Source organism: Takifugu flavidus, chromosome 20 (assembly GCF_003711565.1).
Source record: "Takifugu flavidus isolate HTHZ2018 chromosome 20, ASM371156v2, whole genome shotgun sequence".
Lineage (NCBI taxonomy): Eukaryota > Metazoa > Chordata > Actinopteri > Tetraodontiformes > Tetraodontidae > Takifugu > Takifugu flavidus.
In genome coordinates, this window is record NC_079539.1 from 6049111 (window position 1) to 6076307 (window position 27197).

Here is a 27197-nt window from a genome sequence, read left to right on the forward strand (position 1 = left end):
TCCTGCCATCCCTCTGGTCTCCCCTTTTATTCACTTCTACTCATTTTCCAGGCGCGTGTGGGTAGCATCGCAGGCGTATCTTAGCAACACTGACGGCGCTTTCTATTGGCCAAGAGGTCGGTGTTCACGTAGCAACAGTGAACCGCTTTGACCCAGAATGAGCCGGAGTTCAGGGTTCGTTAAACCTGCTTTCTGAAAGGGGCCCCAGGTCGCTGGGAGGACTGGGAGCGTTGGGAAGCTTCACTCTGGTCTAGTTTACGTTCACAAACGTCACGTCTAACAGGAGGATGTGTATCGGCCACCAACCTGTGCTTTGTCCCACCAATAAACGTGTTTTCAGACGGCACCGTTCTTTAACTGGTTGCTTCATTCTGATCTTTACAACAGGAATTTATCACCAAATTTCATCCTGCCCAACTGTAATGATGCTCGTTTGCAATTAAAAGTGGTGGAAACTGTCTTTAATGTGAGATTGTGAATTAATTTTAAACACTACGGGGACATTTGTCCTGAGAGGACAGGTGCTCACCGTCCCCTCAGGCATGGGGAGTAGGGGTCGGTCCAGAGGGGGGGCCGGCTGCCTCACAGGGGTAGCGCGCTTTGTCCAGGGTGGAGGAGACCAGAGGCAGCGGCTGGTCGTCCCAGTCCCCCTGGGCAGGAGCACATGGATGTTGGGTCAGGCCCACCTGGTTTGACTGGTGACCGGGTCTGACTGGGACTCACCGGGAAGGCGCGTGCGTCCGACTGGTTGCAGTGCATGGAGATGGGGGCCGTGTTGTAGAGGGAGTTGAGCACCTGCACAGCGAATGGGTCCCAGCGGACCTGCGAATACTGCTCCGTCACCCCGACCTCGCCGCACACACACGGGTCACTTCCGTGGAACCTGAGGAGGAGGAAGTTTAGCCCTGCTGGAGGTGAGAGATGGAGAAACCAGCCAACGCTACCTGTTCATGGCGCTGAAGAACTTCTGCAGGTGGGCCATGTCCACGTGGGTCTTGCAGAGCTCCAGCATGGTTTGAGGGTAGTAGTGGACGTAGTTGACGCACATTTCCTCCATGATTCCAAATCCTCCCTGAGCAGAATGGGTGGAAATGAAGGCAGATGGCTCAGAAAAACAGCTGTTGACGTGGAAGGAGAGTTGGAGGCAGAAACGTGCTCACCACTGTGGGCTTGCTGCGATCTTCTGTGTTATAAGTACACTTGGTTATGAGGACGTCGCCCTGTGGGACCAATCAGACACGGCAGAAGTTCAGCGGTGAGCCAGATCATCCCAGGTTACCCACAGACCATCAGGGCTCCTTGTGGAGCCATTAATCCCGTTCTTGTAGCACTCGGCTGCTGCAGGTTTGTCTTATCCCTTTCCTGAGACTCTCCTGTCCTCATGCAGCCCGTCCCCACCAAACGTTTAAGCATCTTACGCAGCAGCAATTGTATTTTGCTTTAATACTTTCAATTCAAGCCAGTGAGCCGGAGATATCAGGAGTGGCTCAGATCGCAGAGTGCGGAGATTATTTGGTTCTGAATATACTTTAGAAAGCAAATCGTCTCTGTGGGAGACTAAAATGCAGCCAGTGCTCATTTCCAATGCAGGGAGCGTCGTGACAGACGTACTCACAGGTAGAACGTGCACAGCTTTCCTCAGGACGCGAATCGGCTGCGTGGAGAGAGAAGAATGAGAAGTTACCAGATGACTGCAGATTTGTACATGCGAGCTGCATTAAAACATTAATATTCCCAGTATCGGTGGGCGGTTGGAGGATGACACCGAGAGAAATGTGGAACTACGCTTTAATAATTTAGTTGTCTTGGCTTATGTGGTGCCACTTTTTGATGGGGACTTGAATAATGGAGGTGTGGGGAAAGAACATCCCCCACTAAAGCCTCCGTGTTTCCCAGCAGCTCGCACAGATGTGGCGTTTTTCTACCCCAACGGCTGAGTACAAAAGTACACGGTCCTCTGCGTCCGGCCGCACCTGTCGCTCACCTGATAGTGTGCACTGAAGTGCTGGTCCTCCTGCACCACCTCACGCTCCTTCCCCCCCCTCACCAACACCGTCCGCACCCCTCGACCCGCCAGGTGGGTGTGCAGCTGCGACGCAAATATATAGATTCCTCCTGGAGGCAAAGCCTAAATAATCCACACACAAGTTTACTTTACTACTGCAAAAGCGTGTCGTGACGATGTGCACCGTGCACGTATACGCACGGTCTGGGTGCACTTGGAGGTGCAGTATCCGCTCAGGTGGAACGCGCGCTGCTTTGGAGGCGCCGCCATGATGGGAGTGTAAACCAGGCCCAGCTCCATGATGGCGGCATCGTAGCGCCTCAGACTGGGCGTGTAATGGAGCCGTATCCCCGATGAGTCCTGCCGGCCTGTGCGGGAATGATCACACCATGGAATATTAATGGAATGTGGGAATTCTTCCGTACGAGCTCCCGCTGTCGTGTTCTGCCCGATTCTGTCACTTTTATAAATGGATTTAACACATTTCCCCTCTTTTGGTGAAACGGCAACATCGGAACTGAAACTTTTGGTTTTTGTTTGACTGTCCTAAGTCAGCGGTGCTTCGAGTTCACCTCCGTCGCTCAGACATACAGCAGGTACGCACCAGATATGAGGAGGGGGTTGTGGTAATGGACCTCCAGGCGCAGGTACCTGGAGGAGCCGGGTCCGCCCATCGGCAGCCCTGCATCAGAGGGATAATAAAAGCCCTGAAAGCCAAGACACAAACGTTAGTTCCCAGCTGTTTTAGGAAATACTACAAAGGTTCAATGTGGGGAAAAAAAAACTTTTGTTTTTCAAGCATGAAGCACCTTCAGATCATTTTTGTGTGCAGAAGCTGAAGTGTTGAGCGATGCGTCCATTCTCGGTGCTTTATCAGATGTCCAGGTGAGAGAATTCCATTTCCGACACAGCAGGAGGACTTAAAATTTAATCAAAGACTTCCCCACCTGATTTAAGGTGTCAAAGTGCTTCTGTACATCTGAGGAATTCAATCATATCAGCTCCTCTCCAGCTCCAGCCTGACGCTCCTGGTTTTCCACGATAGCCTCTAAAAATAAACACGCGCCTTCTCTTGAACTCCCAAACACCCACAGGAGTCACACAGCAAGACCATCAGATTCTAATGCAGGAGAAGATTTGAATCTTTCAGTCTTCTCCTCTGAGGAGCAGTAAATGGCACCGAGGCCGTTGGGGACCTGTGATCTGTTCCAAAATGAGTCGGTTTAGGCTGAAAATGGTGCTGAGGGAGCCCAGCGTTGGTTCACCTGCCCCTACAGGAAAGCAATTAAATCACTCCATCTCAGCACCACAATCACCAGCAAAGCCCTGAAGAGCAGCTGGAAGTGAAGCTGCTGCTCCCACACGCATCAAAGGCCTGTTTTAAAAAGCTGATTTTTCTTTAAACATTGTTAACTTTAAGATCAGAGCTGGAATTCCCATCAGTGTGAGGACGGCGCGTCCATGTTCTCATCAGCGCAGCCGTGTTTGATCTCTGCTCATCCTCTTCATCAGGGAGGTCCACCATTTCTGCTGACACAGTCTGAAGAGCTGCTGGGTTTAATGAAGTTGTTCCAGTAAAATCCTGAGAGGACCCTGCTCTCCGCCTCTCTGGTCTGCCTCCACCCTCTCCTCGTTCACACGCTTCCTTTCCTTCCTCCCTTTTATTCCCCCTCTCGATGCGGCGCCACCGGGAATAAAACAACTCTATTTAGATGTGATGGAGGAGGCCTGAATACTTCCCACATGATCTCGTCTTCACAGCTCGCAGAAGGCATCCTGCTTGTTTTTGTTTGGCTGGCAGATAATCCAATCAGAAGGGGCCCGGCCGGCTGTGGGACAGCAGGGAGCGCGGCGCACAAATATGGTGACAGGCTCGTCGACTCCCCGTCTTCTCCGCTCTGTGATCGGCCGGCTGCTTGCTTGCCGGGCCAGCTGGTCTGGAGCCAACCCACATAAATGCTGTGATTTATCGTCCAGATATACGTGACCAGGCGACCCCGGAAACAGCTCCGCCCATCCCGAATTTTCCCGTCACGCGTAACGTCTGATCGTTCCGACTGGAACGCCACCCGCGTGAGATCTAATGAGATTATCAGACCTGATGAAGCCCCTTTCTCAGTGCACGCGGATGTGTGATGTTGAGTCCTTCTGCCCACACACAGACTGTCTCACAGCTCTTAATAGAGCGGCGGTGTGTGTGGGTTCATCTTGACAAGGTTTTCTCCTCACAGTTTTAGGCTACGACATCACTCACGTAGGAGTTTTTGCTTATCTCCTTAAATAGATGCAAAGACTGGATGAAAGGCAGACTTTAGTGCCAAATTTGTTCCTCAGTTCCTCAGCTGCTGCATCTAAACTTTAGGGTGCTTTGGTGTCAGCAAGGCTGCATCATGACTCACGCCAGCGTCTGGGGGCCACCTCGGAGACCTACCTCAGCACCCATGGCCCACGCAGCGAGCACATGGCGGCAGAAGTTGAGCTTGCTCGGCTTCATCTTGTCATCGCAGGAGCCGCTGTACTGAGGAACGGTCTGGACGTCAGGAGAACACTGGAACACCTCGATGTGATGCACGATGGCCTCATTACCCGGAGTTATCACCGACTCGTACTGGCAGATTCATAGAGGTGGAAGCAGAAACAAGCAAAAGGGAGAGTGGTGAGGGTTGGTACAGAGACACACACACACACACACACACACACACACACACACACACACACACACACACAGACACACACACCTACTGCAGCAACATCCCCATCTCAAACTCCATTTTTCCAAATCTTAGAGAGCATTAATACCATGATGATGTGGTTCTTGGGCATGTTGTCAGGAAGCATCTGAATGAAGCACCAGTAGGTGGTCTCCTGGCTCGGTATGACCACGTTGGGAGCCCGGACCTCCAACGTCTGCACGTCTGAAGGTAGCGCAGGCAGGGGCGTGTCGGGCCGCAGCATCAGGACTCTCTGCACGCCGGTGTGGATGCGTGACAGGTTGAGCTGCCCCAGCGTGGAAAGCGGTCCATCCAAGAATCCGTAGATGATGTGTACAGTTCCCTCCTGGAGGACAAGATGTGTTGGACAGGAAACAAAAGAGCATCTTTAATGAAAACAACATAAACTGACGACCGAGTAGGTTTCAAACCTGCCAGATCGCTATTGATCCAAATCTTAAGAGCATTTCTGCAACACCAACAAGCCCAACCAGCTTCTCTTGATTCTCATTATTTTGCAGCTCAGGCACAGACGAGGTGTTTCATCACGTTGTCATAGTGATGAGCGTTGGTTTTGTATCGGCAAATTTGTGGTACCATGGAAACTGTAATTATCATGCATCAGCAGATGATTTCAGGTCCACACACCTGAAAACAGAAACACTGAGAGCACATCACTGATCACAGAAACTCCCTCCTTTATGTTACGCATCATCGCTCCACGTTCCCCTCTCGCGCCATCTGCTTCCCTTCGCCACCTCTTAACCGGTGAGCACAGGCCTGGCGCCGTGACACCTGGTCGCGTTATGGAGCAACGGGAGCGCGCGCCTTCTTTACGTCTAACCAAGGCTATTGGGAGGGGCTGGATGAGCGAGGAAGGGAGAAAAAGGTTCCGAGTTCTGCAGCTCAAGGTGATCAAAAAATGAAAAGGAGCGACAAAAGAACTGAAGGTGAAGGAAATAATCTCCACTTCTGGGTGCCATCGCGTCTGCATTGAAGCATCCATCTAAGCAGCCCCACCCACACCCACACCCACACACACACACACACAGGGTTGACCAAACCTCGATGAGGTAATCTTTGGGATCACAGGTACTGAAGGGTCTCTTGAAGAGCAGGTAGTATCCGTCAGGCTTCTGCTTGGCTTGGATCAGCTCGTAATCTTGTTGGCTGTCCAGTGAAACGCGGCCCTCGGCGTCGCTCCACGCGTCCTGATGGGGCACAAATATAAAGCTTTTATGAGCGCGGAACCCTTATAAAATCACAGGGGCCACATGGCTCCAGCCCTCCACCCTCCTACCAAATGTCAGGAAGAAACAGTCAGTAAAATTTGGAGAATGACAGCTGGGGGGGGGCTTTCTGGAGCAGCAGTACAGATGCTGTAGATGTGTCGTGCAGATGTGGGTGGAGGGTGAATCTGGGTGTGTAGAAGCTGCTGATGGACACGACTGTACCTCCATCAGAAGCAGCTCCATCTGCTCCGCTTGCACTAAGACTGTCACACTTCTATCTGGCCAGAACAGCTCCTCACTCCTTTATTTCTGTCTCCTCGGCTCTTCCTCTTATATAACCGTTCTTCACAAACATTCTCAAGTGTCGATTTTTTAAACACACACACACACACACACAGTGTGGTCTTTATAAATAAAGCCTCGGTGGGCTGCATGTGTTGAGTGTGTTACATGTCTGAGGAGAAAAGGTTCCTTTAGGTATGAGGAGGAGGAGGAGGAGCGCGGTACGGGCAGACTTCTGTGAGCTTCTATATGCAGCCCAGAAGCTTCAGGAAAAACTTGAAATGTCAAGTTTGCTTCAGCGAAGCACCGATTTCTTTCTAAAATCCATTTTCCTTCTGCAGCTGCAATATTTACACATGTAACCTGAGGTTTGGAGGAACATCCAATCAACACATATTTGCATTTTTAAGAGTTCATTATCTTACCTGCAAACACTTCAGAACAATTAAAGGGCTATAAAGGACAAACAAAAGGTGGGGAGAAAACAGTAAAGCTGTTCCACCATCTACAAACACTAATTAGACCTGAGCAACGAACCCTTTCATCCGATTGGTTAGTTGAGCACCCGGTCCACCGGGACTGGCCATATGGTACACCAGCATGACCGACTGGGTGCCTTCCAGAACTTTATCCATCAGCACACACGGCTCCTTTATGCGAGCCTCCGTCCTAAAGTTGGTGCCGACTTCCTGCACCTTAATTTCCTCCTCGACCAATGACGAACGTTGGATTTAAGCTTTTCCAGTCTCTCCTCAAGTGTGAGTAAATTTCTCCATCCTGTTTCTGGACCCTCCCCAAGGTATTCGTGCCAGGACCCTGTACCAGCAGCCCTCCTGTCCACCCACACAATCTGGCCGGAAACACAGATCAGTGATGCCGCGAGGACATCGTGAACACGCTGCGCGCCGCCCAGCGTCGCTGGCCTTCGAGAATATTGTCGCCAGACAAGGACAGAACGGGCTCTGCTGTTGGGGAGCGTCGGATGCTGGTTTCAATTAAAGGGATGTTGGTGTGAGATTAAAGGTTCTGCCGTGCGTTCGCCAACAGCTCGGTAATGTACGAGGCGCCCCGCACAGACTGCACGAGGCTTTATTTAACACGAGGCCATCGCTTGGCTTCGGGATCGTCTCGGGAGGCGTGCAGATCGCCTTCAGCCCTCAGATCAAATCACAGCGCAAATTCCCAGAAGTCGCTTCTGCGTTTTTATCGGCGCTGAATGAGTCAGTGGAACTTTACAGGCGAAGATGACGGCACGGTTCCTGCTCTGAAGCAGAGCTGGAGAGATAAGCTCCAAATGTAATTCCTGCTATAATCTGTGACCTCACCTTGGTTATATAAACCAAAATTACGGCTCTTTTGTCAATAAAGATAAGAAAAGGACTTAAAGTATCCCTTTAGCTTCTTCGCACTTGAAATTTCAACGTTAGAGAAATTATGTTCTACCTTCGTTGCCACTAAAAAAAAAATAAAAAGGCTAATTTTCCCATCTCAGACTCCTTAGTGGGTAAAATTACAACAAATTATTTGACACATCTTAATCAGCCTGTGGATTGAATTTTTATATGCTAATATCTGTTAATGATTCCCAGATGAACTTGAGCCATTAGTGCAGTTTGAGTGATTTTTAATTAAGGGCTTGATAACCTCATTTATCATCGTGCAATCACAAAATAAGCCCGTTCCTCACACAAACAACGCGTCTCCCTGCAGAGATGTGGAAACCGTTCACGCGAGTCTCGCTACAGTAGAACTGCTTCGGTGAATTTACCTTTACATTTTAAAAACATCTCACCCCAAAGTAGCTTCTGGTGCCGGTGTTCCACAGCACCACCAGGTCGGCGTTGGTCAGCTCCCCCTGGTCAGACATCCCCAACAGCACGCCTTGCTTGAGGTCAGCGACCCTCAGCTCCATGTAAATCTCCTGATTGGCGTAGCTGATGTTCCAGGCCAGGTAGAGTTCTCCACGTGGGTCGAGGGGCACACGGAAGGGCATGGGGAGAGGTGGGAGGGGGCCCGAGGGGACCAATTTGGACACATCAACGGCGTGCATGGGCGCCTGATACGAAGCCACCAAGATCACCATGAGTGCAGCCAGAGCTGTGAAGTACAAGAGGGTGACGTCCTGAAGACGGAGGTCCCGGTTGAAGATCCTCATTCTTTTTTGTCACTGGTTTTCTATCCAGCAGTCAAAGTTTCTGGTCCAAGTTCTGGCCGTTCTTCCGCCCGACTGCGCCGCCTCGTCCCCTGCCTGCTTTATAAAAGACTCCTCCCCAGCTCGTTGCCTGTTTCTGTCCCGTCTAATTTGATTACATTTGTTGAGGGAAATTGGATTGTATTCTTTAAGCCCTGGGGTCAACCATGATCCTGCACATCTGCCAACCCTTAATTGATCCAAATTCAACCATGGACATTATCAATGACAATCTGTTCAGACTAACGTGGCTTCGGGGCGCGCTCCATCTCTGTGTTTTTTTACGCCCGGACCAGCTTGTGACGCACGTTTTTTTGACATTTCCCAACCAAACCAAGAACTCCAAGCACACCGCAGGGCTCGCCTCACCCAGGTTTTCTTCTTGAGAATATGGAGATGCGGACGATGCCTTCTTTGCTTTGTGGAAGAATAAACAAGGCCTCAACACAATGGACCTTTCCATTTGAGCTGCTGCCCAAGGCTGCAGGAGACCTAATCAAACGTCCATTTACAGGGTTCATGAGGGATGCGTGCTGCTTTGAAAGGCTGGCACAGCCGACAGGAAAGTGCTCGCTCCTGTCTGAGCGTCAGCAGGTAACTCACAGACGCTCCTCCTGCCACAGACACTTCCTAGAAAAGACTTCTATATCTTCTCCAAAATGTTTCCTCAGAAATGGAAAACACAACCTGATCGGCAAAGTCAACGAACGGAAAGTGAGATTGTTTTTCCCCCATCACAAATATCCCTGCGTCTCGTTCCTGGGCGGGATTAAGCTCCCGGTGCAGATGACACCAGATAGGGGGACCGAGACACATTTCCTGGTGGAGATGGATGATCTAGAATCTCATTTCCATATTTATCACACCTCTTTACACGTCCTCTGCGGGGATGAGAGGATAGCTCGTCAGCTGTAGAATGAATACAAATTCAACATCTGCTGGATTTAATTGTGCAAGGATTTTTTTCTGTCCTTGAAGAGGAAGAAGATTATTGGGAGAAAAGGTTTGGATATGAGGAGAAACCAGAACAGGCTAGTCATGTTGGTTAATGCAATAAAGAGTCCCGACTCCCTGAGGCTCAGGCTGAAATGTGGATCCTCTTCTTTGGCTGTTCTCTTTTTCTGTTTCCTTTTGTCCTTTCCTCACATTCATAATTTTAATGCCTCCTCTCTCCCTCTTTTCTTATGCCACCGATGTATCTGCAGACAGAAACGGGAAGAAGGACAGAGGGAAGAGGGGATGTGACGGAGGAGGGGCAGATTTATGACGATACTCCTCTGTGTCTGTTTATGCCAAACGCCCGGGGGTCTCTCTGACATTATCCTGCTTAGAACTCTCCAGACATCGCCCCCAAATGTTCCCACCGTGCTTCGCTTATGATTGGAGGTACTCATTTATGGACACAAAAGCAGGTGAAGCCCTCAGCTACAGCAGCGCCACGAGCGTGTGATGGGCGTGAGGATGAAGCCCGACAGATGTGCAGCAGGGCCGACCACTGAGGGAAACAGCCGTGGATTATTTGTGTTAAATGCTCTTTTAGTGTTGACTAGTACAGACTGCAGCATCAGGCCCTCACAAAAATGGTAAATAACCTCACACAGAAGCTGTCGAAGGCTTTTTTGAGCCGTTTACTCGAATATGCAAAGTTTTTGGAGGAATTTGCGTCTGGTCTCATTGACATCTGCATCCTAATTTACCTGCACGCTCCAGTTATCTTGGCAAAACGAGCCGCCGTTCAGTCTGAGGCGACGAAAAACCTCATTTAAATTCTGCTGTTCACTCTTGAGCCAAAGGTGTGAAGTAACACAAATTACACATTACACACGGCGAGAAGCAGATTTCAGCCTCGCACAACCATCTTTTCTCCTTTTATAAATATTTCAACACTGCTCACTCTCAAGTACGCTAATCTTCCCTTCTGTAAGTCTGAATAATGGATGCAATAAAAACTCACTGCTGCTCTTAACACCGCCTCAATCGACCGCTCCAACTGTCGCAGGGACCCAGGATTCATCAGCGGAGACGATGAAGGAAGTTTTGGAGATCAGGAGAGGGAAAATCTGCGATCCGGAGGATGATGCGGAAGCACTGGGACCAGCCAGGGAGGAAGTGGGGAGAGAGAGAACAGGAACTTGTCCTTCATCCTGATGCTGCTTAATGAACCTTTTGTTCCAGACAGAAGGCCACTTTGTTTTTCCACCTTGTCTGATTACAAGTGTCATTTCTTAATTACCTTTATTCAGTTGGCTGTCATACGCACACAGGATTCATAAAGGTGATTAATTCATGCGCCCACAGGTGGGAAGATTAATGGAGCCGGATTCACTTGGGCTTTAAAAGGAGCAGTTGACTGGAAGGATCACGGCAGCAACATGACCGACTGATCCGGAGGCTGCACAGGTCACGTTCACCCCAAATTCTCCGCATCAAGGAGTCACCTGTGGGGAAAATGTTGAAATGTCCATGATTTCTAAGCTTTTACAATACAGAAAAGCCTTTCTGGGGGAAAATAAACATATAAACCTTTGAACGTATTAACTTGTAATGCGTGGCCTCACTCAGCTCCATGTTTTCAATTTAAATGAAGACCTTTCCAAAATAATGGCGACTAAAATCGGTCAGGTTAGCACATCTGCGCTGAACTCGAGTGATAATTAACGTGAAACAAGATGAACTGAATTACATTCTTTTGCTGGTGATTAGGTTCTCGCCTCTAAATAAAATATTTTTGCCACAGAGGGAGATTTTTCTGTTTCCTTTCAGACTTTAGTGTTTAGAATGCGTGCAGTCACATACGTCCCCCCCCCCCCACACACACACATCCAACCCTCCCCCTTTCCTCCTCAGCACCCACAGAGCCCGAGGCTGTGACTAAAGCGCCGTCTCTCCGAGCTGCGTCCTTCTCCGGGTCTGCAGGCGCTCCGGCTCCTGAATCCGAAGCGCATTTCGCACGCAGCTCCGCTCCGCGCCACGCCGCGCCGCACGTCGCTCCGCGGAATCAGCAAATACGCGGAAATTTCACAGCCTATGTTCTCCGGGACAAACAAAGGGAGCCTGATTGTTGCCAAGCATGGGATGCAAAGATAGAAACGTGGCGGAAGGAGGCAAGAAAGAGAACTAGACTGATAGGGACAGAACAGGAGGAGATAAACGCAACAACGGAGCGGCGCCACAACGGCTCATCCAGCCGCGACCTGATCGGACGGTGGGAGACTGGTTGAGATGGGGATTTTTTGCACGGCTCTCTCCCACACGCACGCTGCCGAGGCTGCTGCTGATGCCGTTTGCGTAGGAGTGTTTCGTTTCACGGACAGCCGCTGGTGATCCAGCCTCTGCTGTTCCAGCAACTCCAGACGAGCGGTGCATGGAAGCGTCCCTGCAGGCTGCCCGCTCCAAACTCTGATTTCCCAGACAGTTTTCCAGCTTTGGAGTATTTTTTTTTTTTTTTTTTTTTTAAATGCGAGACTGGAATTGGACTGTAAATGTTTTGCCTGTGAACGGTCAGAATGTTGCAGGAAAAAGTAGTCTGAAGCGCAGAGACGTTGGTTCTGATCAGAAGTCCGCGGCTGCAGCTCCGCTTCCCCTGCGTCTGTAGTTTCATTATTCAGCTGCTGAGGTTGACACAAATTGACCAGCAGAGGTCGGGACCTGAGCTCCGCAGCACCCTCCATGTGACCCGGTGAATCCCCCTTATCTCTGAAGGTAAGATTCTCACAGCTGCTTCTTTACTTACAGAAAAAGTCGATTTTTCTTTCAGCACCATGGACAGAGGCAGATAAATAAATAAAACATTAGATCTGCACTGGAAATACATTTAAAATTCATTAAAGTCCACATCTCAGTGCTGATTCTCGAATAAACTCAACAGTTGAGGCTCAGCAGGCACGGTGTTCTGACGCCAACTGTTAGCCACGGCCAAGCCAAACTGTTCCGCTTCAGATATTTTTAGGTTGGTTGGTGCTGGAAACACAGCCAAGGCAGCCTTCAGGTGCCAGAATGGATAAAAGTTCCCCACTAAAGAGGGATGGAAATGACCAAATGTTTGAGGTCATGCTAGAGATGATAAAGTGAAGAATCATTAGCTAAAAATAATGATGCTTCTGCAGATTTTAAAGAGAAACATCAATTATTGCTTCCAATATTGTGATTTTTTTTAAAAAATAAATAAAAAATCTGCAGAAAAACCCAAAACTGCAGAACCATTCTTTCCACTACTGGCTCTGATAAGAAATTCTATAAACATCAATCCATGAATATCTGATATTGGGATTAAAGATTGACAGGTGAAACAGACATCTCCCCATGTGCATTTCAAAACTTTGAGGCTGTTCTAGATTCCAGACTCTTCAGAACTCTGCTGTCAAAACAAATCCAACCATCAGGTCCAGGCTGTTGTCAGTGTTACCTAGAATACTAATATTACTGACGCATCATGGTGAATACAGAAGTGGAGGAAACAACCATCGGAACGGTTGATGATGGTCACCAACAGATGTGTGTTTAAAGGTGGGCTGAGGTCCTCTGAAGGTGATGACCTAAGATCATGTTATGCCCTGACAGGAAAGAAACAAACATCCATTGTGCCTCTACAACAAGCTACAGAGGCAAGGCGGGGCTTGTGTTCCCATGGCGACTTCCTCTAAGACCATCAGAATAACCTCAGCCCCCTGAGAGATCCAGCAGTCTCTCTGAAACACACACACACACACACACACACACACACACACACACACACACACACCTCAGTGCTCAACTGAACGACTGTTCTGCCCGCCTGCTGCCGAGGAGCCCTCCTCGAGTCGGTGAGTGGGACGAAAAAAAAAAGAGAGGAGGAAGCAGGTGAAAGAGGAGGAAAAAAGAGGAAGAGAAAAGAAAGGTCTCTGCAGAAGAGTGGGTGACTGGGCATCAGATGGCTCCCTTCTTTTGTCCTCCTCCCATTTACAGTGGTCTCACATTTCAACTTAATTACCTCCAAAATGCACCGTTGGGACGGGGGGGCTGTTAGATGGTGATAGATCTGCTCTGGGAAGAGGCCGGTGTGGGGGAGGGGCAATATGGCTGCTGAATGATCATGTTAAACAGTCACCACCCAGTCCTTCCATCATCCACCCAGCTCTCCTCCCCTCCCCCTCGGCATTACGCTCCACCCCCCAACCCCCCCTTCGTCCTCGCAGCTTCACCCTGACATGCTCACACATCACCAGCGGCGCCAGACATGAATGCACATGCACAGGCTGCTGGTCAGCGCTCCTCAGTCCAGTGAGTGATGGTAAAACAGCTCAAGAGGTGAGAAGAAAGGAGGAGTAAAGGACGAGGACACGTCCAGCTGGTGCTCCACTGCCAACACTTCATTCCACATGTTGCACGACTGCAATTCAATTAGCATTGCTGCACGTTAGCCTCATTTCTGACGCAATAAACACGGCTTCATCGCCAAACACGTCTGCAGAAATGCTCGGAAGAGCAGCAGTTCACGACAACTAGATCCAACCAAGAGGCCAGAAAATGTCGCTGCAGAAATCCCAGCAAATGCGCGAAGGCAAAATGCCTCCACGAGGAGGTTCTGGAATTAGCTGGCCCTCTTCTCAGCTCAGAGGTTTTGTTATGCAGCCCCTTGACTGGCGATGCTTCATTTTAAAGAGGACTGGTAACTTCTTCACGCTGCTCGCACTGTTCACACGTCACACGTGATCGAGGCTTTACGGTGAAGGTGCGTTCAAGGCGCCTCAGTATGCGTCTGATTTTTGGCCTCTAAAGCAAACAGAGTGAAACCTGTCGAGATAGAATTTTAAACCAAATCGAGAAAAAATTCAATCTGTAGCTGAAGCATGCTGCACAATTTAGATCAGATATGTGAACCTGTGAGCTTCCACCTTATATATAAAATGACACTTTTTTGCACAAGCAGCCACATTAAGCAGAACAACATTAACATTAAGATTTTTTTATTTATTTTTTTAAATGCTTGTAGCACTACAGTGATTTTGGAAACTAATGGAGGCAAAAAGATCAAACCACCCAACGTGTGGGCTTCCTCTGTGGTAGGAGTGGACGTTAACTCCTAGATTCCATCAGATGTGCTGCATCTCATCATGCATCTCTGGATTCCTGCCCGACCACCTCTCGGCTATCAGCTTTCTCTAAACTATAAGCAGCGGGCGCTCAAACTTAAGCCTAAAAAAACCCAGAAAAAGGCAACACTGAAATGTCAGCCTGTAATAGCCCCGTCGCCGTAGTAACCAAAGATCTGCTTGTACTTTTTCTATCTCCTGGGTTTGGGCCATTAGCACCTATAACTGAGCAATCGCAGCCTGTGGCCGTTCACACTTTTCCTTCCATTATCTATACATTTCACTGGGTCACGTGCATCCGTCCATCTGTTCTCACATTCCCACATCTTCTCATCCCCGTCTGTCTGCCCTCTTATCCCCCCGTCCCCTTTAGAAACCCCTCCTGTTGCCATCTCATCTGCCTTTTTTCCTCCAACCGTCGACCGTTGCCTGTGCAGCACAACCGTGCACCGATGCTAGGAGCTGCATAATCACTCCTACGGACGCGATTCCTCCTTCAGGGTCAAACCAAACTTAAAGTCTAGCAGATATGCGGCGCGTTACAGTGCGTTTCAGATAAGAAAAGCTCAGTTCTTTGCTAACGCACACACTGCTGCCTCCCGCCACACAGACCGCTGTGGTAATAAGTCATCTGAACCAACAGGAAGTGTTGTTGTTGAGTCTGGGAAGGCCGCAGGAGTCTCCCACAGACCAAAGGAGCTTTAGGTGTGACATTAAAGGCACTGCAGGTGCAGGGTGCACAGCTCAGCCAGCTCAGAGTGACATTCGCCTGAAGCACAGTAGGTTTTGTTCCCGCGGCCCGTTTCGTAGCTCGCGGCAGACGTGCGTTGCACTGCAGATTTATTCAGTCCCTCCGGGAATCCACAAGGTCACAACTGCAACGATTAAGACAAATGAAAGCAATCACAGCGTGTCCTGTACAACCGCTGCGGGTCCCTCTGCAGCCATCACGTCTGGACAAATCTGGGAAATCATCGTTTCTCCGTCCACGGTGCCAGACATCGACGCGCCGCTAAGGTCACGTCGCTGTCAGTCCCAACTGCGTGGAGACGTTGCTAAAGATAGTGTGTGAGCTGGAGATCCAAGACCAGGACAGGGTTTGTTCCTACTTGAATCAAACAATGACGGCGAAGCATCAATAATTAAGACAAAGCGAGCATTACTAGTGCAGGACAGGCGGAGGACAGAAACCAGGGCCAAGTCTTTGGTTCAGTGGCCTCAGGTCAGTGGGACATCCTGGGAGGTTAATGCTCTAATTCACTTTGAACAGAAGCAACAGCCTTGGACAGAGCAGATCAGATGCATTTATGAGGCCGTTACTGTCGTTTCTGCCCTCTGCCTTCAGCGGCTGACTTTGCTGCGACTCCTGAATCATCCAACTTCTTGTAAAAGAGGTGTTTGCTTATTCCAAACACACCAGTGTGTCAGTCCGAGCGACAGAGCTGAAGCCATCGATCTCTCCTGATTGGTTTTTCACTGCCTGTGGCGCTGGAGTTTAAGGAAGCGGCGCCCGCCTCCGTTCCCCCAGGTGGGGAGAGAGCCAGAAAAAATAATGGAAGGAGGTGAAAGAGACAGATAAGAGAGCAGGTGGAGGTAGGGAGCGGAAATAAAACAGTGAGGATGACAAAGATGAGCGGCAGAGGTCCAAAAATACACACGTGGATCACAACGATGGCGGGTTGCTTTCACGGAGCACCGACACAAGCCCGACGCGTGCATGTGCAGATGTGTTGATCATGCTAATCACAGCTTATCAAGCTAAAACGCCGCCAAAGCTTGCTGACACCATCCGCCCCGCCCCTCCCCCCGCGGCGGAGATAACCGGGTTATGATCACGCCGACCTTCCCTGCACCACCTCTGGTTTCGCCATGCCTGCCGTGGCATCACGCCAGATGTGCGCGTGCACGTCTGGCTCACCTACAGCCGTCCTCATAATGTTATAGGCCCGGGTTCAACGGATCGGCTGAAGTCGGGTTCAAATGGTGGTCACGAATAAGATGAGCATTAAGGAAATGAATGCAAGCGAGCGTCCTCTGAAGTGGGGGAGCGCTCGGCCACACATCCACGTGCACGCCCCGATCCATCAGGTGCATTTAGTATCAGATGAAACATCCATTAGCCAGAATGAGGACATTATGACAGATCGGTTTACGCGTCCTTGACTTACGAGGAGCTCAGCAAAAAGCAACCGAGCCTCTTAAACTGTGCCCGATCGAAACTGCAGAGAATTAAAAGAAGCTTCTTCCCAAAAGAAACGATGTGAGACGACATTTACAACAAGTTCAGCAGAAAGCGGTCGCTGGACGTTTCGACCAAGCGCCAAACACAAGCCTACGCTCACAACGGTCACGGTTAAAGACTCATATTGGCCGAACAAACAAAACCTATTTTCATTTTTCTCTGTGTCAGGAAGAGAAGAAACTAAATTTGGGGGGTTTACTGCTCTAACAGAACATTTACCCAGAGGGAGGCTTCCTGTCTGCGTGCGTTTGTGTGTTTTATGATGGCGTATTAATGTGTCGGGGGGTCAGGTCGGCGCCGTGCTGTTGTCACAGCTTTTTCCCCACCATGAGGTCCTGACGGAGCTCCGAGTGTCACAACAAACTGTCTCTTCCGTCAGTGATTTCTCAGAGCGGCCGCGACGACACTGAAATCAAAAACCGGGAGCAGCCACTCGCCGGCCTACGTGCAAATGTGCACGCGTGCGCCGCTGATTAAATCCTGGCGGCAGTGAGCGAAATGTGCTGAGATTCGTTTTTGTTTGTCATTATTTGCCTGTGCTGAAAGGAGGCAGCTGTTGACAGTGACAGTCCTGGTTTTTATGCAGGAATAAGCAGAAACGGTTATTAAAATGCAGATGCTTGGCAATAAGTTAGCGTGCGCGCGCAGGACTGACTGGTGTCTTTCCTGGTGGGTGTGGGACCAGTCCGGTAAAGGAGTCACCGACTGGCCGACCTGTTACATTTATCAATTTTAAAGTCATGGAGCAATTTATCACGTTGTTGTTGCCCTTTTGAAAGAGTTCCTCATCGCCAGTGAAACATTTGGCGCTTCCTTGAGGCCAGTTTGTTTAAAGAGGACATGTTTTAAAAATTCAGAGCGTTATTTTTTCCATTTTGCGTTCCCATTCTCCAACATAAACCCATCTTAATCTGTGCAGCAGGCAGGCCCGGGGAGTCTGCTATTAAAGCCTGCGACTGTGCCAGATGAAATCAAATGTTTGATTACCATGTATGTGGAGCGGCCCGACACGCCCATGCCGACATGAATCACTGCGCCTCCGTTACCGGTCCAGCGCTGCCGGCGTCAGTCGGAGCCTGAAGAAGAAACAGATATCGCTCAGATTAGCAGGGCTGAAATAGCTTTTCCCTGCAACAATAACTCAGAAAGCAATTTGTTCTTCCAGTGCTGGGTATGGGCTGGTCAATGTCACGGGCAGATCTAGGGGTGGGGCCAGAGGGGCCATGGCCCCTGCTGGGATTTGATTGGCTGTGCCCCCTCCCACCCTGTAATCTCCCCCACTATCACAGGTCGCAGATGGATGCAATTCCACCCCGAGGAGACTTGCCCTCGGCCTAAACCAGAGCCTCTAACGGGCGCGTCGAACACTAAATCTAAGTAATGTCAGCATCAGTGTATTTGTGTAAGTTCCCCTTTTGTTCCACCTCCTAGATCTGCTACTAGTCTGGCCCCTAAACCAACTCCTAAATCAGTCCCATCTATCCTGGAACCCTCCATTCTCCCCCCAGACTGGGAGTTTAAGCTGCTGCCTGCGGGCGGCTTGTAAACCGCAGCAAAAGTTGCAGTGAATCAAACATGTATTGACATTAACAGCGGGAGTGTGGTTGCGTTTCTGTTCTGGAGAGTGAGGGAAACTTTGCTGTCACTTGACATGACACCTTTATTCATCCAGTTCCTGGTAACCACCACTTCAGAGGCGCGGGGGGGGCGAAAGCCTGCCGCAGTACATGTAATCCCAACATGTTCTGAGCCAAACAGGCTTACTCTAAACAGAAATGATTTGTGCTCATTACGTGTCCTTGACAGCTAAAGTGGACTGAGGACACTTTATTTGTGCCATTTACATCATCCTGCTTCATTGTGGGTTAAAAATGCTAATTCAATCCATCAACTGTGAAGTTCAAAGGCCTGTAATAGCTCTGGGCCAACTTCAGCTCATGCTGCTGCCAAGATTATAGCCTGTCGCACAGAGACCAGTGGTATTATTTGCACAGCGGAGGGTGTAGCATGACCGGGGGGAGGAGGAAGGGCTGCGGCGGCCTGACAAAATGTGATTGCATGTAATTACTTTTCAGAGTCAATCTTCATTTTCTTTAGGCCCTTTTTCTGGGTGAAGACAATGCAGAGAAGAAAGGATGAAAGGGTGGAGTCGCCGTGACAGACGAACCCCTTTGTTGGATTTCATCTGTTCCAAGTTGGACAGTCGTCCGGGAACTTTTAGGCTTTGTCCCAGTCCTGCTGCAGAGAAAAACACTTGGCGGGTGTCAGCGCCGCATCCATATGGCTCCTTTAAGTACTGCGACACAGAACAGATGCTGTCAGCATCACGGAGGAGGATTTCTGTCTCATTTCTCCCAACATGACAACATGAGTCTGCTGAAGACACAGGAAGTAGTCTGACACAGCAGCTTGGACCCCAAGTTTGATATTAACGCCTCGTGGAGGAGTGCGGTCGGCTGGCAACTGCAACGAAGAGCGGAACGATAGCGTCTTCACGACTCAAAGTCACATCCATTTAATAAACATCAAAATAAGAAACGACCTGACAGGAAGTGTTTAATCGAGAATCAGAGGGATCTGATGTCGCAATGCAGAAACATCCTAAGAAGCAGGCTAACCAGCACTAGCTGTGCTACGGCTAACGACAAAGAGGAGGAGGAGGAGGAGGAGGAGGAGGAGGAGATGGAGTATAGTGACAGAGGGACGTTAAAGATGGAGCCGTCAGCCAAGAGAAGGACTGAAGCGATTTATGGATGTGCTGAAAGAGGACTTGAAAGAGAGGAGGATGAGGATGGAGAGATGAAAATGGATGATTTCCCATTAAATGGAAGAGACGAAGAATGAAGAGAGAGATTTGTATTGAGCAAAAAAGATGTCTCATCTTCATTTAGAGCCATGAAGAACTCATTGAAAGGTAGAGAGGCCACCGTAACCCGAGCAGGTCGAACGCCGTTCTGAGGTCATTCCAGCTGCATTAGCCAGATTCTTTATCTCCTCCTCCTTTATCTCCTATTGAATACAAATGACACCTGAGCCAATTCACAAGAGTTGCTTTCAGCCTTCCCCTCTGAAAAACTGATTTGGAGTTTTTCCCCTTCCAAGGTCAACAGCTGCAGTAGAGGAAGAGCGATGAGGAAGGAGAATTTCACCTGAGACTCGGCTTATTCCCAGAGGGACACAAAGTTAGCCGGACGAACTCAGGAGCCCGGAGGCCCCGTGGAGCGGCGCTGCAGCTGGGCAACGTGCACGTTACTCGCGTGGAGAGGTGGATTGTTCAGGGTTTGGCTCTGCATTAGCACTCATATCGGGGCTTGATGACGATGAACAAGTTGATAAATAAGGATCCAGTCAAATGGATGTCACACCTCTGCATCACAGCTCAGGCGATCGCCATCAAATCCAGCTCATCGTCTCCCTCCTGGGAAAACACACGTGCACAAAGGCTTCCCCGTCAGCTGTGTTCTTAATTGTACTGACACGCACACATTTCACGGGTGTCCCGGCTCAAAATTACTTTTTAATTGAAATTAATTCATTACACTGCCGTGGAATGTCCTTCAATCAGTGCTGATGCTTCGGATTTATTTTGGAATTGAAATCTCTCTCGTTATCGGCCCTTGGCAGGAACCTTCACCGCTTAAAGAGAAAAGGACATTTTAATTCAACTACTTTCATGAGCTATTGCTCCGGCAGACAATGAGAACGACTCAGTTCTTGTTTTGCAACGCTGCAGAGGGTTGATATCAGTGTTGTTTAGCATAATAGCAGCGCGAGACAAGCAAACCGGGCATTTACGCAACAATTCCAACCAGCTATTTTATTACATTTGAACGTCGTTGAGGCTCCCATCAGAAACTCTGCAGCACTTTGCTGACTCAATTTTAGCGTGTGTCATTTTCTCAGAGTCGTCTGAGTTTTCTGCCAAACGGGGCTGCAAACCTACAGACCTGAGGTGGGGAAAGCAGCGCGACAGCTACAGCTGTAACAGAGCTCTTCCCGTCCTTCCCAGGGCGCGTTATCATCCCTTTTGTGCGAGTCGAACCCACCACCTACTGCGTGCTTGTTCCCGTTCAGCTGAAAGCCTGTCACCAGCCATTATTCCCAACAAGACCTCTGTTGTGATCCCTGCCATGTTCCATCACAGTGTGGCAGCTTATTCCGAAGCCCACTGTCGGTGCATGTTAGCTAGTACTAAAATTATCACACGCGAGTGTTTGTGTGTCTGCTGCTGCTGCTCTTCCAGCCTCTCGTCATTCCTGCAGACAAACACCAGCAAAAGGAGCCGAGCAGACAATTCGGCTTTCACAGCTGTTGCACTCTGAGTCTGGTGGCATGTTTGCCTGCGTAAATAATTAAAGCTGCTCGTCGTCCTGCCACAAAACATCCACTATTGTGATCAACACACTCCTGGGAGATGTGTGCTGATGCCGACACTCGACAATGGCCATCAAACAGCACGTTCAGTGTGTGTGTGGAGCTTCTGTCTGCTGCCGTTTGTGTACATTTGAATATTTGGCATCATTTTGTGTCCTTTTTCTGTGACAGTGATTTAATTATCTCGTATGCATGCCGCGCGAGTCACAGTCCATATACGTGTGTGTGAGCTTATGCAACCTTACCCTGTGGTCGCAGTTTCCTGTAGAATCGGATCTAACGGATCGATGCAGCCACAGGAAACGCAGCTCGCCCCACATGCATCGCGTAGAGATAATTGAAGCTGTACAATAGAGTTACTATTAGCTTTAAAGTAAAACAACTGCATCGCCATGACACCATCGCCCAGTTGGCCGTCTGTCACTGGCAGAAGCAGGAATTTTTAAAAAGCTTAAAACCAGATTAAAACACACACAATTCATAACTTAATCACAAATACACGGTTCTTGACTGGATCCTTGTTTAGCTAAAACACGCAATGAGTTTATACTCGAGACTAATGGACACAACGTGTGAAATTGACACCAAACATCATTCGTTTCTGATCTGAAAAGACTCATTTTTCTTCTAATGATACGGCGGACTTGGCTCATAATTCTGTAGTTTGTCACTCTTACACATTAGTGCTGCTCTGAACATCAGTAAAATTTAACAGCTTTGCACTGAAGCCATGATTAGAGGCTTGGACACGGGCCTGGATAAAGTTTCAGCCATTTTTATAAAGGCGTTTGCACCAAAACTTCACAGTCTACTCACGGGCCTTAAGGTCGGAACGCTGCTGCTCCTCTGTATTGATCAGGGTGGCTGGTGTGCAGATTCCCGAGGAGCCGCGCTGCTTCTCTGAACAGGCCTGGAGATCCGGAGGAGAAACCCAGCGATCTGCTCCAGCATCGAGGGGCCTCTCTGGAGACACACGTCTGTAAGCCGGAGTGTCCATGTCACAGTCGAGTTAGAGCCCGACAACGCTGCCGTTTGCCTGATGCCGGTGAGGGTTTGCACCACTGAGTCATAGCTTAGCAACAAGCTCGTCAGCCTATTTTTGGTTTGAGGCAATTACCCATGTTGCAGCGTGATGGTGCGATTCTGCGACACTTGCAGGATGGGATGTTAGGAACTGTAAAAAGTCCACCGATAAAACCGCTGTTGGATTTTACCGACTATGGGGATGATAGTAAAAGTATTAAAGGGAAATATACTTCAACATTCTGTACTAAGGGAGAGTTGGAGGCAGTCGGTGTCCTCAGGAGGGCTCTGAGCACAGATATTTACTCTCCCATCAATCAAGGCTACTGGCGGATCCTACTTGGATCCGCTCTCAACATGGCCGGTGGATCACCGTGATCACCAGCTCACGATTTCATGGTTTTTCCCTCCGAGCTGCTCTGTCAACGCTATGGGACAGCCACAAAAACCAAGCTGAATGTTGGAGCCAACATCACGACGGCACAGCAAAACTTTCAGCAGCGAGAGAAAAAGAGAATATTTTAAAGGCTGGAGGCTTTTTTCCAGTTCTCCGGCTGCCGTGGAGACTAAAGAGGGGCAATTAACGGCGAGCAGCAACCCCATAACCTGAGGAGGAGGTCAGGTCAGGTCAACCCACTGCTGCAAATGTTCTGATGCAGAACTCAGAAGAGCTCCAGATGTTTCCATCTGCATGCTCCTGACCAGTTCGCCCGTAGCTGCCGATCAAAGGTCATGACCCATTTGCTGTCATTTACATGGAACAAAGGTCAAAAGGATAAAGTTAACATAAAGAGACAGATCAAAGAAGCCCAACAAGATGACGTCATTTCAGACGGGACAAAACCCTTTTTTGTGCGTATAAAAATACACTTTTCACATTGAACTCCAAGTTTAGTGTCTTTTGATGTCACTTGTTCCCGCGGTGCCTCTTTCATCCCGTGAATGAGCCGCTCATCCGAGTCCCGCTGTCTTCCTCCCGCTCCTCTTCATTTACACGCTCCCACCACTGACGTTCCCATCCATCATCTTGTCTCTGCCTTTTTATTTTCCATTCATCGGCTCTTTTGCTTTCATTTCCGGCTCGGTTCACTGCCCCTCCACCACCCACCCACACACACAGACACACACAGACACACACACACACAGACACACACAGACACACACACAGCTAGTTTCTTCTTTCATCACCTGGAAACCTAAATGGTCTCTCACATTAGTTCCTGTTTGTTTAAAGATTCCATTAAGGCTTCCGGATGATCCAATGAGCTGCAGAGCGAGACGCAGTCCTATCTGACCTAATAAAGCCTGTGTGCTGATGAATTATGGGCTGTCTGTCTACAGGGTGTTGATGGAGAGCCATTCGAATGACAGCCGGGACAGTGGTCATCACTGGTGGCATCCTAGCTTCAGTAATATTACTCCTCATCATCGCCGTCCTGTGCTACTGTCGGCTGCAGGTAAGACACGTCTGCATCTATAATGCTGGACATAAACACACATCAGGGACAACGGCCCTGATCCGAGACCCTGACCTGCTTAGGGGTTGATTGGAATCTGAATGGGATGTTTAGTTCCAGAGCATTTGTCAACTGCAACAATTTAAATATATGAAATCGGGGAAAAACAGGAAAATATCTCAAATTATTGGGGTTTATCTTATTGGGCTTGCAGGGATTAAGTGACATAACGGTGAGAAGAGTCCCTGTGGGGGTGGGGGTGGGGGTGACAACATAAGCACCATTTTACCAGCAGAAAGCTGAAGGTTTGAGCCAAATTTCTGCCCGATTTCCGTCGGAGCTGCTGAGATCTTTCCGTCTGCTCCGCGGCTGACCTTGTCATCACACATCAGCGGGGAAAAGAATCCAAAAACTGGTTCCACGGAGCTATAAATGCCAAATCTGCAGCCACAGAATTAGCTACAAAAGCTGCAGCTCTTCTGGTTTCACACCAGTGAGCAGAAATGTAATTTGTCAGAACTTTCACTTCAGCCCAAAGCAGAAGGGAAGGTCTGAAGCGGTTCCGTTGATCCGTATCCAGGACAAGGTTCCCCGCTGCTGAGGTCACAAATGTCTCCATTGTTCAGATCAACACCTTTTGTGATCATGAGGTGATGGATTTTTGTCCTGTATCGTGTTGGCGTCGACCTCTTTGAAGTCTTTACATCAAAGCCAGTGTCTTCTTCTCTCTCCAGTATTATTGCTGTAAGAAAGAAGAGTCAGAGTCGGAGGAGGAGGAGCCGGACTTCGCCGTCACGTCCCACCTCCCTCCCGTCCATTCCAACCACAACATTGTGGCGGCTACGGCCGCCGCCTCCTCCATCCCAAATGGCCCCGCCCTTTTCTCCACTCCCCCCCTGGCAAGAAAACTGACGCGCTCGCAGACCTTCTGTCCGTCGTGCACGCATTATGAGCCGCCTTTCTACCTCCAGCCACCCCCGCCTCCCAAGCCGGCGCTCCACCACCAGCCCGATGGCTTGAGGAACGGCGGCGAGCGGATCAACTACCGCAGCATCCAGCAGCAGGACCTGGACCTGCCAGTGCCTGTCAACATCACAAACTACCGAAAGCCCAACCTGGCGCGCTCCGTCACCATGAGGGACATGTTCACACGCAGCTGCAGCATCAGCACCGACGTGTAGCCGGGACCCGTGCACGCCCCCGTGACCCGGGAGGACCCGGACTGGAGGGTTTTTGTAATCTTGACCAGTTTTGTCCAGTGCAGTGTGGTTTGGTGGGTCCGTCCGTCTCTGTTAGCTCCCAGGAGAGGAGGATGCCCTGGCTCAGGTCCAGAACCTCACACATGGGCCAATAGAGTTTAGAGTATAAAACCATAACAATACTGAACAACTGGCTTTGCTGTTTTTTAAACCACAGCGTTTTATTCTTTGATAAAGTTTGCGTGCCCGATTTTATCTGGATTAGTCAACGTTCCAGCCCTGTCGGCGTAATCTTTAGCAGGGACATCCTCTCCGCTACAGCTGCAAACACCCAGATCCGGTCGGCTGGCGTCCCCTCCCGTGATGGGACCACCTTTTTGTCCCAGGAAATCACAAACATTTCGCTAAACTAGAGGAGAGTTGGGGGGGGGGGGGCAGATTTACACATTGTGATATAAAAACAGAATATTTTAAGACCATAAAGGGCTCGTAGAAGATGGAAGCATTTAACACAGTTGTTTCGGGGGCAGCAGAGGGCTCCTCCAGGGGGGGGGGGGGGGGTCCAGAACACACATGCGTTTGCATGCAGGCGTGTGTGTGTGTGTGTTACACAGTCTGCCAGCCTGGCTGTGTGTGAATGAACCCAGCGGTGGGTTGCAATAATGATCAAATGGCACTGAGTTAGCCTCCAGGTGTCAGTGCCAGCAGGTGAGCGGCAGACACGCCCTTATTCTACTGCCAGAGGAGGAACCGCTGCTTATTAATTACCGGACTCCTCGTTAAGTTGCCTCCGACTCGCGAACCGACGGGCTCCAGATGACGTCACCTTTAAACGCACCTCTATAAATATCCAACCATCTATAACAAACGCGCTCTTCTCATCACGACGAGTCATTCGCCGCAAATATTCGGGTTTTTATGTTTTTGTTCTCAGTGATGGGGTGTCCGACCCGGACCGGACCGGACCGGACCGGTGGGTTTAAGTTTGTCCTCTTGTGCTTCCCTGCAAATCCATCCTGACTCACATGCGCGCGCACAAACACGTGGACCTTTGTGGTGTCGTGCTTTGCTTTTATTCCACCTTTAAACGGACCTGTGACAGTCGCACCAGAAATGTAGTGCCATAGCTACGATCTTCATCATCGTCATCGTCGTCGTCATGGTTGCGTTGGCCTCAGTATTCCTGCATCACCTCATTATTTTTCAGTGCAGTACAGCAGAAGCATCTCTGTCTTTGGTTCTTCTGTATAACTAACGGACACATTGCTAATAAAATGGTGTAATTCTGACCCGCAGTGTCGCCGCTGATCCTTCCACTGAGTCTTTGAGCATTTAACATTTCTAATCTCCCCCTTTCTGCCTCCTGCCAAACGCTGAACTGCGGCTCGGGTGCATCATCCTGGATCATCTTATTTAATAAACTGCTAAACTGAGGGTAAATATCAGCTGTAGATGAAACGCAGGCTTTGGCAGGGACAGCAAATCCATACAGACAGGCCCAAAGCCACCGAGCCAAAAACAACATGTCTGCAGGATTCAGACCATTTGGTTTTCGTTTGTTGTGGCTGGAGCGAGGAGGCCGGCATCAGAGGAATGAAGCAGCGCTCCAGGCAGGTTTCAATCCCGTAGAACATCTCTGGATAGAATCACAGTCACAACACAGCTGATCACTAATAGGCGCGTTTGTGCAAATCTAGGAGATGAAAATCAGAGGCTATAAACCGAGCGAGTGAGGCAGGCGGCTCAGAGCTTTTCATACACATCGAGAGGAGAAGATGAGCAAGGACACAGAGGCCATTATTAGAAGGGTGAGTCAGAGCTACTGAAGGAGGCAGAACAGAGGCTGAAGAAGCTGCAGAGGAGCGGCGTCGAACCCCGGCCTCCCCGTGGAGACGTCACCGGTGAGGGGGAAACCCACGACACCTGCCACGGCTGCATTTCACTCCTGGGGAGGAGGTTACAGCACACGCGTTTACTACACAAAATAAACCCCCATTGTTCAGCACATGATCCTCCACCAAACTTGGACGTGTGCACAGAGCATGTGCTCCAAGGACCTGCAAATAACAGAGGTTTACAAATTCATGCTAAACACTCGTGCTAGTGTGTGTGTGTGTGTGTGTGTGTGTGTGTGTGTCAGAAGAAGCACTTGCAGACTAAGTGAATTATTTAGAGGAATAATCTCTGATGGAGTAAGCAGAGATTGCAGCCGGCCTTCGGAGGTGTATTGATGTTTTCTCACATGCCCTGAATCATCCGCTCTCTTCCTGGGTTCATCTTTCTTTCTCCACTGCTTCTCTCTCTCTCTCTCTCTCTCTTCTCCTCCCTCCTTTACTCCCCACTTTCAAACGTGGCCTTTTTATCTTCTCTGGCCATAATGCTCCCAACTGTGAAAACTAGATGCACTACA

General features: G+C 49.5%; 2 protein-coding genes across 5 annotated transcripts in view; one reads left to right on the forward strand and one right to left on the reverse strand.

Annotated features, from left to right (window-relative positions):
- Positions 1-446: 446 nt before the first annotated feature.
- Positions 447-27197, reverse strand: part of dbh (dopamine beta-hydroxylase (dopamine beta-monooxygenase)) — a 28329-nt gene continuing 1578 nt past the window's right edge. Inside the window, exons 1-15 of one of the 4 annotated variants that reach the window (XM_057019663.1) lie at positions 18803-18820; positions 17722-17810; positions 10655-10859; positions 10376-10509; positions 5781-5927; positions 4805-5062; positions 4437-4613; positions 2610-2712; positions 2207-2373; positions 1985-2128; positions 1616-1654; positions 1161-1220; positions 945-1072; positions 724-883; positions 447-650 (exon numbers count right to left, since the gene is read on the reverse strand). In XM_057019663.1, the coding sequence (XP_056875643.1) occupies positions 537-650; positions 724-883; positions 945-1072; positions 1161-1220; positions 1616-1654; positions 1985-2128; positions 2207-2373; positions 2610-2712; positions 4437-4613; positions 4805-5062; positions 5781-5927; positions 10376-10435 (1557 nt within the window). In that variant the 5' untranslated portion in view covers positions 10436-10509; positions 10655-10859; positions 17722-17810; positions 18803-18820 and the 3' untranslated portion in view covers positions 447-536. Of the gene's footprint in view, positions 651-723; positions 884-944; positions 1073-1160; positions 1221-1615; positions 1655-1984; positions 2129-2206; positions 2374-2609; positions 2713-4436; positions 4614-4804; positions 5063-5780; positions 5928-8022; positions 9621-10375; positions 10512-10654; positions 10860-11275; positions 11415-17721; positions 17811-18802; positions 18821-27197 lie in introns of those variants that run through there. The other 3 variants (XM_057019661.1, XM_057019664.1, XM_057019660.1) reach the window with 3 other exon arrangements.
- fam163ba (family with sequence similarity 163 member B, genome duplicate a) lies at positions 11834-26076 on the forward strand. Its single transcript, XM_057019667.1, has 3 exons — positions 11834-12123; positions 23473-23588; positions 24323-26076. The coding sequence occupies exons 2-3, from the start codon at positions 23496-23498 to the stop codon at positions 24767-24769; spliced, it is 540 nt and encodes a 179-aa protein (XP_056875647.1). The 5' UTR covers positions 11834-12123; positions 23473-23495; the 3' UTR covers positions 24770-26076.